The sequence below is a fragment of the Chamaea fasciata genome, unplaced genomic scaffold (assembly GCF_029207755.1).
Source record: "Chamaea fasciata isolate MVZ Bird 193981 ecotype frontalis unplaced genomic scaffold, bChaFas1.0.hap1 SCAF_2, whole genome shotgun sequence".
Classification (NCBI taxonomy): domain Eukaryota; kingdom Metazoa; phylum Chordata; class Aves; order Passeriformes; family Sylviidae; genus Chamaea; species Chamaea fasciata.
The window spans coordinates 4632485-4647276 of record NW_027094087.1 but is presented as its reverse complement, the minus strand read 5'-3'; the positions used below and the strand labels follow the sequence as shown (position 1 = coordinate 4647276).

The window sequence follows — 14792 nt, the reverse complement described above, 5'->3', positions numbered from 1 at the left end:
TCAACCAATTCTGAGCCCAGTACATCTGGTGCATGTCCTGATGTGTATCACTTATCAGAAGAGGGACAACCTTGAGTGTCTTTGAAGAAAAATATCTGACACCAGATGCCTCAGTAGTACACAAGATGTCTGTAAATGTTTGTTGCTCAGTTGACTCCATTCCTTTAAGTAACCACTCTGTTTGTTCCCAATATTCAGCAGGGGCAGTAGATTTTAAGACAATATGACAAGCTCTTGCTAAATTTTCAACTAAAATTGCTTTTGTTTGCTCCTGCAAGAAGGGTTCCTGATTGCTGAACCTGATGTAGCTGCACAGATGGATCAAGGAGAAGAGCAAGAATACAAAGCCTTGGAGGAGACACACGTGGGTGAGGAACAAGTTATGTAAGTTTATAAACACAGTGCAAGCAAAACACTCTTTGGGCTGCCTCAGAGCCTTTGAGCCACTCTATTTTATGCAGCTCACATTAGAACTTGCTCTTTCCCCCTCAGGGAAGGCAGCCTGCTTGCCTTTGTCAGCTTGCAGGTAAGGATGTGTAGGAAGAGGAGATATTTGGAATGTGTGAAGGTCTTTTTGGGGATAAAGAGACACGTGTAGCATTGCCCTTGGCTCTGCTGTTCATGGCACGTCTGCTCTGGGTCGTATGATGAGGCTGTAGAGCCTCTCCAGCTGGGTTTCCATTTGCTCCCATTCTTCCCTTTACTGCTTCTCCTATGTGGTGCAAACAAGGCTCCCTAAGGTAACAGCTTGCCTGTTTGCTGTGCCAGTTCCCAGTGGGAATCACAGCCATACCTTTTTTCCCAGGTAGTGAGCTGGGGCCCCTTCCAGATCACCTTGAAATGGCATTTCTGCAGGACGTGCTGGCAGCGGGCTCCAGAGGAGGAGAGGAACAGTGCGGGGACAGCCACGGAAGTCAGCATGGTTGCTCAGAGGCTGGGCAGGATGTCTGTGAGGAGGAAGAGGAGGTTGAGCCGCCCCGTTCTGATGTCAGCCTGGTGAAAAGGCGGGCGAGGAGGGCGGCAGCTTCGCGGCGAGCCCCTCGCCCGGAGCGCCCCACCATCTGCCCGGCGTGCGGCAAGGGCTTCAGCCGCAGCCTGCACACCGGCGAGCGCCCCTTCCCGTGCGGGGAGCGCCGCAGCGCCTTCCGCCAGAGCTCCCACCTCCTCCAGCACCGCCGCGTCCACACGGGGCTGAAGCCGTAAGCGTGCGGCGAGTGCGGGAAGTCCTTCGGCGACAGCTCCACCCGCGCCAAGCACCAGCGCACCCACACGGGCCAGTGCGGCCTGCGGGGAGAGCTCCGGGCAGAGCTCCGACCTCGTCACCCGCGGGCGCACCCACAGCGGAGAGAAGCCGAACGGGTGCGGCCGGTGCGGCCGCGGCTTCAGCGGCAGCTCCAACCTCGCCAAGCACAGCCGCATCCACACCGGGGAGCGGCCCCGCCGCTGCTCCCGGTGCGGGGAGAGCTTTCGTTTCCAGCCGCAGCTGCTGCGGCACCAGAAGCGCCGCGCGGAGTAGCGGGGGGAGAGGAGAAAGCTCCGCGGATCATTGGAAGCTGGCTGGTGCGGGCAAGACATGAAGCTGCTCCCTGAAACAGCTTGTGCAGGGCAGGAATTTTGGTGGAGGAAGCCCTCAGAGCCTGTGCCTTTTTTTTTTTTTTCTTTTTCATTTTTTTCTAGTTTGTATTATTATTTTATTTATACAAATCTGTTAGTGACCGCTCCCAAACACTCAAGCAGGGCTGGAGGCCGCTGCTGAATGATTTAAATGTACTAGAGCACGTTCACTGTGGTGGTTGTGAGCCTCACTTTTGGGGATAAAGAGCAGAAAGGCACTTGCACAATATGGTACATTCAAGGATGGAGAGAAACTAGAGATGTTCCAAGGATCAGTGTCTTTTTCTGTTGTTTCTGGGGAGGAGTGATTTTTATCCCAGTAAAAACCAGCTAAAATTTGAACCTGTTGCCTGTACAAGCTACCTGTGTTTTCCCTCACAGTAAGGCCACAGCCTGGGATGACTGCTTGCCACAGAATCCACATCTCCCACGTGCCAGTAGTCTAGGTTTTAGATGGTGTTTGCATCTATTTATTTGAAAACGCCCGCAACGCTGAGCTGGGTGCCTCTGTGTGCATATTGTGGGCCCAGCTGATGCTGTTCTGGGGCCATGTCTATGGAACAGTGTGTTTGCAGGGTTGTATCATTGTTAAATTGACTATTCCACAAATCATGCTGCTGTCTGACAGCTTTAGTCCTCAGCAGCAGTTAACTAACATCCTAATAGGTGTTTCTCTCAGAGTCTTGTTTAGGTGCCTTAGTGGGTGGCACTTTATGAATGTTTTTATAAGGCTTTAAAAAGTATTTAGCATGACTTTTTCAATTGTGGTCTTTTAATTGTCTGATGAACTGAAAACGAATAGGAAAATGATGAACAGAAAAATGATGGCATTTGAAAAATAAGGTGTGTCAAACTGATTTTATATTAAATGTTAAACGTTTTTTCTTGCTAAAACTTTTGAATTCCAACACCACGGTTTTGAGTTGTTAATGATTACAAAGAGGTAATTATGATTTCTCGACTGATTCCGAGAATTCCTGTGATGTTTTAGTGAGTGGTTTTGACAGTTTTAATCATCACTTTCTAAGGAACATGAGGGATGCGGGATTCTGAGAAAGCAGAAGGATCTGACCTCTGAAGAGATCTTCTTCACTTTGAGGAGGAGAATACTACTCCTGGAAGTCTGTCCTTAATAGAAATTCTAGCTCAGGCGACTGCTTGGTACGGGGGAGGAGGAGGGAACTGGCAGTAATAACAAAGATGTTAATATCTCTAGCATGGAAGAACTCCCTGTAATGAGCGTGGCAGTGTATACTGAAATGCCTGTTCCACCCACGAAGACAAACGGGGAGAAATCACAGTGTGCTTCAGGCAAGAAAACGAAGCCATCAGATCTGTTGTGCTGCAGAGTTTTTATTTTCAGCACCACACATAGGCCTGGTGCGAACAATCAGCTTTCACACAGGGCTGAGCTCCCAAACAGGGGAGACCACTTAGGGCAAAGAGAATGCCCAGCATGAAGAGCACAGGATCCCTAGGAAACAGGCAAGCTGTGACCAGAATATGACTGGAATCACTATCTGAGTAATGTGGATACATCCTTGCCTCCCTTAGTCACCAACTGCTGCCACAAAGGGCACAACTTCTTGCTCCCTTGGCAGCAGATCTGGCTTAAGTCATTTGGTCTCTACTCCCACCTTCTCCCCGAGAGCCTGAATTAATGCAGTTGTGCTGAGTAAGTGTTCACATGGCTGTGCCCTTAAGATCCATGAGATGATCCATGGTTTTTAAATTACAGACTTCAGAGAGTTCATTCCAAGCTTGATTAGTCCAATGTAGACCACAGGCTCACAAGGAGCAGGTTATGTACCACTGAGAGGATTGGAGTCTGAGAAAAGACAGGCCAAAAAAAGGGAAGAAATAATGTGGCCAGAATTGCTCTTAGTTCCCAAAAAAATACATAATTTAAGAGGTTTGTTGCATTTCTTCCTCTTTCTTTATTATGTTTCTAAGAAGGGCTAGACCTCAAAAAGCCTGACACATTGCCTTTGTTGTTTCTGCATTCCCAGCCCCATCAGAAAGTCCATTGCCACCAGAGGATGGAAACTACAAGTCATTTTGGTGGTGTCCTTGCTGCACATGCTATTACCAAAGCATTTATTTATTCTGAATGGTAATTCTGCCCCCCATAAAGTGTCTGAAAAGATGTCTCTTGCCTCCGAGTTGGAGTTGCAGCCAACTGTGTACATTTGTGGAGTGGACAAAGCAAGGCCAGGGTGGTGACATTTACAGAGTAAAAGGTGCCAGGGGCACAGAAGCCAAGCAGTGTTAGCCAAGGTGAGCTCTGCTGCTCTGTTTCTGTTCATTTTTCAGACTAGGCACGTGGAGAACCTGCTGATGGGCATTATCTGCAGCCAGTAAGTCCTCACACAGACACTGCTGCTGATCAGCCCCTGTGCCCTCACTCTCCACTCCTGCCATGACAAGCCAGGGCACTTTGTGCTCTCTCTCTCTCTCTCCAGTCACTACAAACCCCATAGTTCAGAGCCCACAGTATCCAATTCAGTTTCGTTGCATGGTTAATTCAGGTTCCCTTAGCTGGGAGCCAGCCAGTGGGAGAACTATGAACATCTGAGGACGTTTTCTGTCCCACACTTTCCATATTCTCTCTTTGTCATTCATTGAGGTACAGGAAGAACGGGCAGCGGGCCCTTTTGGGATCAGCCTCCTTCTAGAAATGGCGAACAAAACTGCTGTGAGGACTTGCCTGACTGCATGACTTCTCAGAGGGCTGGCTGTCATGTTTTAGAAATGCCAGGTTGCCACCTAACTGGTTGTGGCCTGGACCACAAGTTGGTTTTGGTGCACCTTGTGCCCTGGTCTTCTGGACTTGTAGCTCTTGCTGCAAGTGCCTCCATGGACAGCCTTGTTCATCTGGCGGTGAGAGTGACTGATTGTGGGCTGTGGCAAACAATTTTACTCCAGGATATACTACATCCATATAGGATATAGTACACTAATACCTTATGCAGAGCAGATGGGCAGGGACAGCATCCAGGTTCACTCCCTGGGGCTGTGTTACACACGGGTGTAGACAAGATAAGAGTCCTAATCAGCTGAGCAAGATGATCAGTGATGCTCATGCAGCATTTTTGTGTTGCCACTTGATGTGCTGAAGCACACCAGCGTGTTACCCTTCATTTTGCTTGAATTTAGTGTTGATCTGCAGGCAGCTCTTTTCTAGACTCTTCCCTACTGACTGCTTCAGAAACACCAGAGCTCTCCCTTACTCACCTGAACAGTTTCTCCATTATTTTGACCTTTTTTTTTTTTTGTTTTCCCATTAATCTGAACAAGTTTAATCACGAAATCAAGTGTAATTGAGATGCTCAAACAGGAAATCAGTTAAGCTTAGCTGCAAGGGCAGCTTTTTAATTGATTTTCTTGCAAGTAAGGTTGAGCTTTTCACAGAAGTGTGTGGATCTCAGATCTTCCCAGCAATACTTGGGATGCTATCCACACTCTGCCTTTCAAAGATCTTTGAAGTAGTACAAAACTAGGCTTCTGCTCTTCAAACACATTTTGAAATGTGTTCTCTGCATGCTGCACAGGCTTGAGTGTTGAACTTTTAGACTTATAATTCTCTTGAAATCCTCTAAAGCCCCTTGTTGTTGGGAGCTCTGTAACTTCAGGCTCATTGATATGATGAGGGAAGTTGGGACACTTAGGAATTGTTTCATCTACAATGCAGCATCTTCTCTTAATTAAAGTGTCTCTCATCAGGATGACAGGCTGCCCCTGGAGACCTCTTGGTTACAGAGCTCTGCTACAGTAACTTTCCTTTTACAGCTATTCACAAGAACCAGCCTAGGTTGCATTTTACTGAAACTGGGGAGTGAAATTTTTCATTCAGGCACCATAGTGGCCTGAACGGAAGGCAGCCTCGGATCTCTCTTCTGAGGAGCAAAGACAAAAAATTTTATATATAAATATATATTTCTATTTAAAGAGAAAAAAAAAAAAAAAGAAAAAACAACAACCAACACCACAAACCCCAAACACATTTCATCATTTCCCTCCCCCAGTACTAATTAAAACATACCTTAGGCTCAGAGGCTGCTACCCACACAAGTATTGCCACTCTGTCCATGGTGTGAAGGCCTTTCAGTGCGTGGGACCAAGTGCTCTCCAAGCCTTGGCAGTTCAGGTGCACAAAGATGCAGTTCTAAGTTGCATCAGCTGGTTCTGGCTGCCAGAGCTGCACATTGCTGTCTCTGTAAATCAGCTGCACTGGGCTGCTGTGTGCACTGTGGTTTTACCAATTTGAATAGTTTTACTTTCTCAGAAATCCTGAGCCCTTGACTGTGCTGAAAGCTTCAGCTCAAGAAGCTGGGACTCCGAGTTATAAAGAGAAGCGTTGCAGGTGCCAGGTCCACACACCCTTTCTGTGTGCACTCAGTAACTGGTGGCCAAGTTCATGCATGAAGATTTGTAGGGCCTGCATTTTAGACAGGTATTGATCAAACTTTAACTGCATAGGGCTACTCTTCAAAGTCTAAGATTGCCAGAAACCTGAAAGAGAAATCCAGGAGGATACATAGCTAAGATGGCCTTCATTTTAGTGACCTCACCTTCCTTGCAGGATCAGTGATGTGAAGTTGAGGGGTTGCAAACCCCTTGTCAGGGATGCTGTCAGCAGCAGGGCTGTTCCCTGAGGGCAGCCCAGAGCCAGCAGCAGTAAATCCTGCTGGGCTGTGTCCTTCCCAACAGGGCACAGTCCCAGGTTCCAGAGGCCTCTGGGCATTCTCACTTGGCTGACTTGCTGTAACTCATATTTCCCCCTACATCCTCCTGTCAGAGGCCCATTTGCAACGACCATGGGTGTCTTTTCTGTCATTGCACATACATTTAGTGATGACAAATAGACATGCTGGTCCCTAGGAAGGACACAGCGGTGGGCAGTGTATCTTTACACTTTTTACACACTTTACACATCTTTTACACACTTTACACAAGGTAAAGCTTTTAGCTTTTTGTGCTGCTGCTCCACCCTACTGGACGTTAAAAGTCCTTGCCAAAACTTGTAATTCCAAGGTGAGCAGGCTTGAGGCCTGCAGAAACACACATTCTGGTTTTGCCAGGAAGCAGAGAACTTTGAGAGACTAAATTAATTAATGATTTAGCAGGCTCTTGAGTGTAAAATGCAACCAGTTGGAGCTCTGCCTCTCACTAGCCTGGAGAACCTATTCAGAGACAAGTGCACTGAGTGATTTGTTGCTAAAAGAGAAGATCTGACAACTGGGACATGAAAATCACTCCCACCTGCTCTGGAGAGGCTGATGGAAACCATCTTGCCATGTAAGCAGAAAGGATTTCTGTCACACAGCAAGGGCTAAATGAAAACACTACACCTGCTGTAATAAGTGTTCCTGTGCCATTTGAGGCAGTTTTTTCAGGCTCCTGTCTCTAATTCAGAAATGGCCCTGAATCACAAACCTGTACCTACAGCCAGGTGCACGGGGATGAGTGTGACTGGGGGGCATGGAAGAGTGCAAGTTGTAACCAGGAATTATGGGTGGAGCTGAAGGGCAACTCTGCCTTGGCTGGCACAAACACTTTCCCACCCAGAGGTGACTTCCTGCAGAGCTCTGAGCTGGGTGATCTCTCAGTGTTTCTGTTGTTAGGTCTTCCTCACCCTCATTAGTCTTTAAGATGTGGATGGGAACCTTTCCTGCTCCATGTTGGCTTGGAGACTTCTGCAGAGGGGGATAATTGAGGGATGGACAGATAAAGAAGCCCAAAGAAACACTGAGCACTTTTACAGGTGGTAAAATAGAGGATGAGTGACAATTTTCAGACTCAAAGGACGCTGTGCCTGTGCACAGAAAAATACAGAGCAGAGCTGGGAGCTGCTTCTCCTGCACCTGACTGCTGATAACACCTATCAGACACGATCTAAACATGTACATGCTGTTCAGGTTACACCTACAAACCCTACAAACAGTGTGAGTCTTAATCCATTATTTACAACACTGAGGCAGGATTCAAATGAAGTTGTTTGTTTATGACACAAAAATCATCAGTCCAGAGTACTGCAGACCTAAGGACAAAGAGGCCAAAAGAAAAGAACATGTCTGTACGAAAAAGATAAGTTTTCTGAATTAAAAAAAAAAAAAAAAAAAAAAAAAAAAAAAAGAGAGAAAGGTTTTATGTCTGCAAGAGCAGAGGAGAGTTTATCCTTTCTCTGAAGGAGTGTGGCTCCATAACGTCCTTCATGGATTTTTTGTATGAAAATGCTGGGCAGAATGTTTTTGCATGTTATCCTGTGAATGGTAGGAGATTTATGACAGGTCAGCTGCTCCACTGGAAAATATTTGGTTTACTGCCCATTAATCAAAAAAAGGGGTTGAAAACTACTCATGTAAACTGCTCATATCTTAGCAAAAATTGGGCAAATTCTTTGCCTGCAGGATAATAAAAAAGGCAGATTGGTGGGAGCTTTTCCTGCTTTCATTCTCCATGGTGACAACTTAAAGGCAACGACTTCGATACTGTACACATCACAAATGTATAATGCTTGGTAATTGGGGATGTGGATGTCTCCCAAAAAGCTCTAAAAGTGTTACGTTTTCATTATAGAGTACTGTTACGTCCTTCTCCCCCTCATATTGAAAAAGTTCATTACAGGGGAGGACAATCGAAGTAAAATAACAGCAGCAAAGAAAGCCACTCACTCACTGTGTAATGGCTGGGAAATGCCTGTGGTAGGCAGCAACAGAGGCAGGAAAAAAGCCCAGCCCATCTGTAAACAGCAAGAGGACTGTACCCCTGGGCCAGGGCTCTAAGTTTCCCTGGACTGAATTTTGCTTTTAAGCCAAGCCTGTCGACTTCTGGTTCACACTTCTAACCCACAGATAAGTAATAGCACCGTGGAATTCCATTTGCTTTCTGACTCATTAAATGCTGCTCCTCTCTGCCACTGCCTCCACCGAGGACAATGAAACCTGGATGCATTTGCTCCTGCTGTCTGCACTCCACAGCTCTGACTGCAGCTGCCCTGGGGTTGAAAACAAGACCTGACCCGTTTTGAAATTATGTTCAGCTTTAATTTTTAAAATGTTTCCACTAACACCCCTCCTTGGGCTTGAGAGAATATCTGCAAGGCGTGGGGTTTTGTTGTGGGCATTCTGTAATTTTTGTTTTTATAGGGGGTAAAAGTGTCTTTTTACAAAATGCCACTCATTCTACATCCAAACTGGCTGGAACCCCTAGGCATCCCACTGAAGGCTGACTGGAAATATCCAAAGGAAAGCAGAGGGGTCAGAGAGCCATTACAAGAATGACAAAAAAAAATGACAGGCAAAAGGGAGAGGAGGTGATGGCCTCCCCTGGCAAAGGCCCCTGTGCAGGCAGGGGTGAATGTCAGAAAGAATTATAAAGGTCACAAGAGAATTCATATAGGATTCATGGCACGTTCCTTCCTTTAGTGTTAGCTAACTTTATTCTTTAGATTTTTGCTGTTTTAAATGCTGGATAATCCAGCTGGAATTTTTGAGATCACATCCAAATGATAGCTGTTCCTCCACATTATGCAATCAATACCTTTTCTGATCTTCCAGGAAATGAGAAAGGGACTTTAGGAGCCCCAGGTGACTATGAGGGTGGTTTCAACATCACAACTGCTGTAGAAAGCACCTACAGCCAGCAGAGCCTGATGGAGATGCTACACCACAAAGGTTTCTGGAATTATAGGGGCAAATCTGCAGCACCTGGCACATGCGAAAGGCATCATCGCTCCTGGATTCTATCTTACTCCAGTAAAAAACGGGCTACAGCCCCTTTAGCTTTTATTTCCACATGTTCCAAACCCTGTGCTTGGTGACAAAGAACGGATCCTCACCCACATCATGTGTGAAAGCTACGTGGAGAAAAAGACAGCTCTGTGCAGTTTCTCAACCATTTCCACATGATTAAAATTATTTTCGGAATAGCCCAGGCGTGATAAACACCGTGGTGCTGGCATTTATGTACCTGGAACAGTTTGTGGCAAGGTTTGTCTTCTGAAATATTTTGTGATCGCTCCTTCTCAGGGATCTCTCTCAGCAGCTGTCCTTTATCTCTCAGAGATGCAGCTCTGGGGTGCACTGCTGATGGCCACCCCTGACCCAGCTCCAGTAACAAAGGTGGGGATGTTACAGCTCCAGTCCCCTGTACCATATGCCAGCACAAAGACCTGAGTAATTCCGGCTGCCTGTTTCAGCTCATAAATGTTGAGAGTTTCTCAAAAATTTAAAGTATTCCAAGTGCTAATTTTGTTAATTTTCCATTTCAGTGGAAATGGAGTGTTCTGAGGATGTTCACACTGAAGCCACCCATTGGAACTTTTACAATGTACTTTAATGGAATAATGGGATTGATGGGAAGTCATTACCATTGGTATTTATTTTCCCATTTCATTATGTCAAAAACTCTTTTTTTCAGTAGCCAAGATTACTTTTTTTGACAGCACAGCCAAATCTACTGCTAAAGCTTGATCCTGCTTTTGCTGTAGGGGCTCTTTAAAATTTTTACAGGATATTCTCATCATCTGTTTTCTTAGCAAGTCACTGTTGTGATGCTGCGATTTTAAGACCACAAAACTCTCCACGCCCTTGACATGACCCAGACATCTGTATCCAGTAAGAAAAGGATTTTAATTTTATGCCAGCAATAAAAATTCATCACTGGAAAACTAATAATTTGAGACCACATAATAACCAGGCTCATTATTTCCCAGCGCCAGCGTTCTGCAGGTGTTCTGAAAGATGGCACAGACACAAATCATTACTCCTCTCCTGAAACATGAGGCTCCTCTCAAGCTGTCGGTCTCCAGCCCCCTGCCCCCCTGCTGCAGGAGTCACAGGTCATTAGGGTTGTGTAGCTGTGCAGATACTCTAGTCACCCCTCACTTCTTGATTTGGTCCATTTCCTGCTGCTGCAGACACATTTCTAATGGGAAAAATAAAGGTGGCCTGAGGACAGACATGATCAGTAACTGAAAATTCCTGCAGATTTGTAAAGAGAGATACGAAATCCAAAATTTTAGAGCAAGGTTGCTGCTGCTCAGATCTGACTTCAGGGAATTAAGGCCTCCTTTTTTTTCTGCAGCTGAAACTTTTATCTTCTGGTAAAACTCACAGAATCACTAGTCATAAAATCTTCAATACTTTTCCAGGTACTTGGATTCAAGAGATGCTTCCAAATTCTCACGAACAGTTGTTTGTACAAGTGTTTTCTTAAAAGAATTAGCTTGCAACTACTCATTTATAAGCTAGATACACAAATGGCAACTTCTTACACACAGTGTACAGATGCCCTAAAGTACCAGCACTGAACAAACAAAACTGACTCAAATAAATGAAGACTTGTATTTTTAATACACACAACTCATTCCTGAGGGCTTGATCAAATAAACTACAGTGACTGAGATAAGAGACAGAACATAACTGAAATGAGAAGATTGTAATACTCCGGCTTTCAGTAGGAGTCAAAAGACAGAGGTATTCAGAGACTGTAAAAGCACTGGTTTGGCCCCTTTCTGGCATAGTCAGAAGCACTTTCAAATTTTTATGTCAACTGTTTCCTGGGTCTGCTGGAAACGATAGCAGGCTAAGCTCCCTTGAAATTCATGGCACAGGGGTTGCCAAAGTTTTCAGACTAACAAAACATCAACTTGCTAGAATCCTCGTATGTCAGGAATTAAATGTTTGATTTAAAACAGCATGTAGTGTAGCTCTGTAGACTTCTCAAGGCCTCAGAGACCTCAGATGGCAGCCACCTGCCCACCTCTTGCTAACTGTGCTGTGATTTTCCTAAGAACACACAATTAAAGGTAAGAAAAAAAGATGAAAACACTTAAAATGTTAAGTCTCTCTAGCCATAGAGAGACTTTGTCTACCATCTCCAGGTAGATGGTAAATGCAGATGCTAAGTTGCTCTCCCTGTTGAAAAGTCATGGCATTCAGGCAGTCATGTCCCCAGTGACTGGCAAAAGGGAAACATCAGACCCGTTTTAAAGGGATAAAAGAACAGGTCCCTGGGAACTCTCAACCAAATCAGCCCCACCTCTGTGCCCTGAAAAATCCCCCTGGAAGCCATCTCAAGACGTACGGATGGGAGAGGACTGATTAAAGACAGCTGGCATGGCTTCACCAAGGACAAATCACTCCTGCTTACTTGGAGACCTTCTAATGACAGAGTCACTGCACTGGTGGATAAAGAAAATCCATCTGATGTCATGCACCTTGACTTCTGGCCTTTGACACAATCCCACACAACACTAAAGTTTCTAAACTAGAGAGAGATGGATTTGATGGATGGACTACTTGATGGACAAAGAATTAGCTGGATGGCCACATCCAGAGCATCAGTCAATGGCTCAGTGTCCAAAAGGACATCAGTAACATGTCCCTCAGGAGCCTGCACCAAGGCTGGCACTGTTCAACCTTCATTCATGGCACAGACAGTGAGACTGAGTGCCCTCTAAGCAGCCTATGGGTGACACCAAGCTGAATGATGCCATGGAGTCACTGGAGGCAAGGGATGCCATCCGGAGTGACCCTGGGACAGGCTTGAGGAGTGGGCCCACGAGAACCTCAGGAAGTTCAACACATCCAAGTGTGGGGTGCTACACCTGAGTCAGGACAACCCTTGGTATTGATACACACTGGAGGAAGAAGGGAGCCCTGAGAAGGACTGGGGAACTAGATGATCTTTGAGGTGTCTTCCAAACCTTTCTACAATTCCATGGTTTTAAAGTGGTGGAAGAGGATTGGACATGAGCCAGCCACGGGCTCTCGCAGCCCAGAAAGCCAACCATATCCTGGGCTGCATCAGGTGAGTGACCAGCAGGCCAAGGAGTGGAATTTCCCTCTCCTCCATTCTCCTGAGACCCCACACAGAGTACTGTGTTCAAATCTGGGGCCACCCACACAAAGACATGGACCTGTTAGAGCAGCTCCAGAGGTGGGAGACAGAAATGGTCAGAGGGGCTGGAACACCTCTTCTGTAAAGACAGGCTGAGGGAGTTGGGGCTGTTAAGCCTGGAGAAGAGAAGGTTCTGTGGAGACCTTAGAGCCTTCCAGACAAGAAAGCTGGAGATGGACTTTTTACCAGGGCATTGATTTTCAAGTTAAAGAGGGTAATTTTACATTAGATACAAGGAAGAAATTCTTTACTGTGAGGGTGATGAGACACTGGAACAGGTTGCCCAGAGAAGCTGCAGATGTCCCGTCTCTGAAAGTATTCAAGGTCCAGTTGGACGGGACTTTGAGCAACCTCATATTGAGGTGAAAGACGTCCCTTCCCATGGCAGAGGGTTGAAACTTTAAATCTTGACATTTTTAAAGGCTACCTCCTGCACAAACAATCCTGCAATTCCACAACTGTATGTTCCTGCTGGCTAATCCGTCTCTGGCCAGGAAGATCCAGAACTGGGATTTCCAAAACTACAGTCATCACTAGAGGAGTGTGGGAGAAAAAACGTCATCCTTTCATCAATTCACCTTCTCACATGAAAACTGTCATCAAATCTATGGAGATTATTTTTCCTCTTCCCTGACCATTGCTGGTGGGTGAACTATCTGGCAAAGGAGTAATACAGAAATTAACCTATCCTTTTTATGGAGAACTGCACTGATGTTAATATACCTTGTGTTCCAAACACTACTGCCAGTATGAGCATCTGAGGCCAGACAGTTTCCCAGATTCCCAGAGGAACAACAAAGATGTCATTTCAGAGGCTGATAATGTCCGTAACACAACAGGGCACTAAGTTGTTTCTAGGTGTAAAAGGGATCAAGATAATGGACCTTAAAATGTTCCCATCATCTTCCCTCACATGATGATTTTAGCAGCTAAATAAATGACTGCATAATACCCTATGAAAACCAGAATGTCAGGCTTCCAAATGGTGTGAAGCACTCACTTCTAAATAAAGCTATTCCTGAGACAACAGCCACTAAAACCAACCACATCCCAACCAAAGTGAATGGAATGGTTTTAAGTGAAAAGGGGGACTTGCAAAGTTTGTATCCATCTACAGTGCTTACTCTTTTTCCACAGGTGTTACTGCTCTCTTCAGTAGTAGTTTCTTCTGGGAAACTATTCCCAGAAAGGAGTGATACCAGTGGCACAGGATGAAGGTCTGCAGCTGCCCTCTCACTGAGACTGTCCCCTTTTGGCTTCCTTGAAACAAAAAGGCCACTCACTGGAGTGGCAGAGGTGTCTGGTGGTGCTGGAAGCAGAGTACTAGGATAGCTAGAGCACTGCTTTTAACAGTGGAGTAGGTACTCCAGCTTGAAGCTCTACAGGGTCACAGTTGAGCTGCATGGAAATGCAACAGCATCAAAACAAAACACAGCTGGGGGCAGGGGGGAAACAAATCATGCTCTCATCACAATAAAAGCTACTTTGACCCACTTTCAAAACAATACATCAATCTCACCTGCAACTCTCGTCACATAACGAACAGAACTAAATATATTAAACAAACCAGCTCATAATTGTCTCTTTCCCCGTTCAGCCCTTATCAAGGTAACATCTAGTCAGTCATTTTCTTACAGTGTCTCAAAGGATGTGGATTTTCTTTTGTGATTTAGGGCCTGATCAGCTGGAGGCAGTCTGCAGTTGTACAAACAAGGTCTGCTCCCAACACAGGGGTGATACAGACAGGCTTTAAGCATGGAGACAACTTTGATCCAAACAGAGAACTGAGGAGACAGTGAGAGCAAGAGGTACACACGCCTCCCTCTGCACATGGGACAGGGCAAGAGGCACAAAGGCAGCCTCACTTGTAGTTCAGGGCTGCAGGGAGAGCTGCAGGGGCAGTAGGGACGTGGCTGCCATCCAGTGCAGAATGGGGGGCACTGGAAAACAGGGTGCCAAAGAGAGCCCTAGCCTCATTTTCCTGGCAGACTTCCAGAGCCTCTAAGATCGAGTGCTGTCCATGGGAGTCTGTCTCTTATAAAAGCTTCAGCTCCCCTGGATGAAACAAAATATTGAAACAGTCCATGGCTGATGGCTGCAAAGGTTCACAGAGGCATGTCTTGCTTGTTGCTCTGCATCTTCTCCACTGCAGTCAACTCATGATATCCAGCCCATCAACATGACAGGTCCACAACAACTTCAAACCACAAGGGACATCCTTGTTGGGAAATCATTCTGAGAGGAAAGAGAGAAGATTAAATGTCAACAGGAGA

At 45.8% G+C, this 14792-nt stretch overlaps 1 protein-coding gene and 1 pseudogene across 4 annotated transcripts in view; one reads left to right on the top strand and one right to left on the bottom strand.

The window, feature by feature from the left end:
• The first annotated feature begins 316 nt into the window (after positions 1-316).
• LOC136303104 (zinc finger protein 239-like) lies at positions 317-1516 on the top strand (annotated as a pseudogene).
• An 8712-nt stretch (positions 1517-10228) lies between these two features.
• The window catches only part of ILDR2 (immunoglobulin like domain containing receptor 2), a 40047-nt gene continuing 35483 nt past the window's right edge, over positions 10229-14792 (bottom strand). For all 4 annotated transcript variants that reach the window (XM_066208075.1, XM_066208070.1, XM_066208081.1 and 1 more), the window contains one exon: positions 10229-14754. In XM_066208075.1, the coding sequence (XP_066064172.1) occupies positions 14719-14754 (36 nt within the window). In that variant the 3' untranslated portion in view covers positions 10229-14718. The remainder of the gene's footprint in view (positions 14755-14792) is intronic.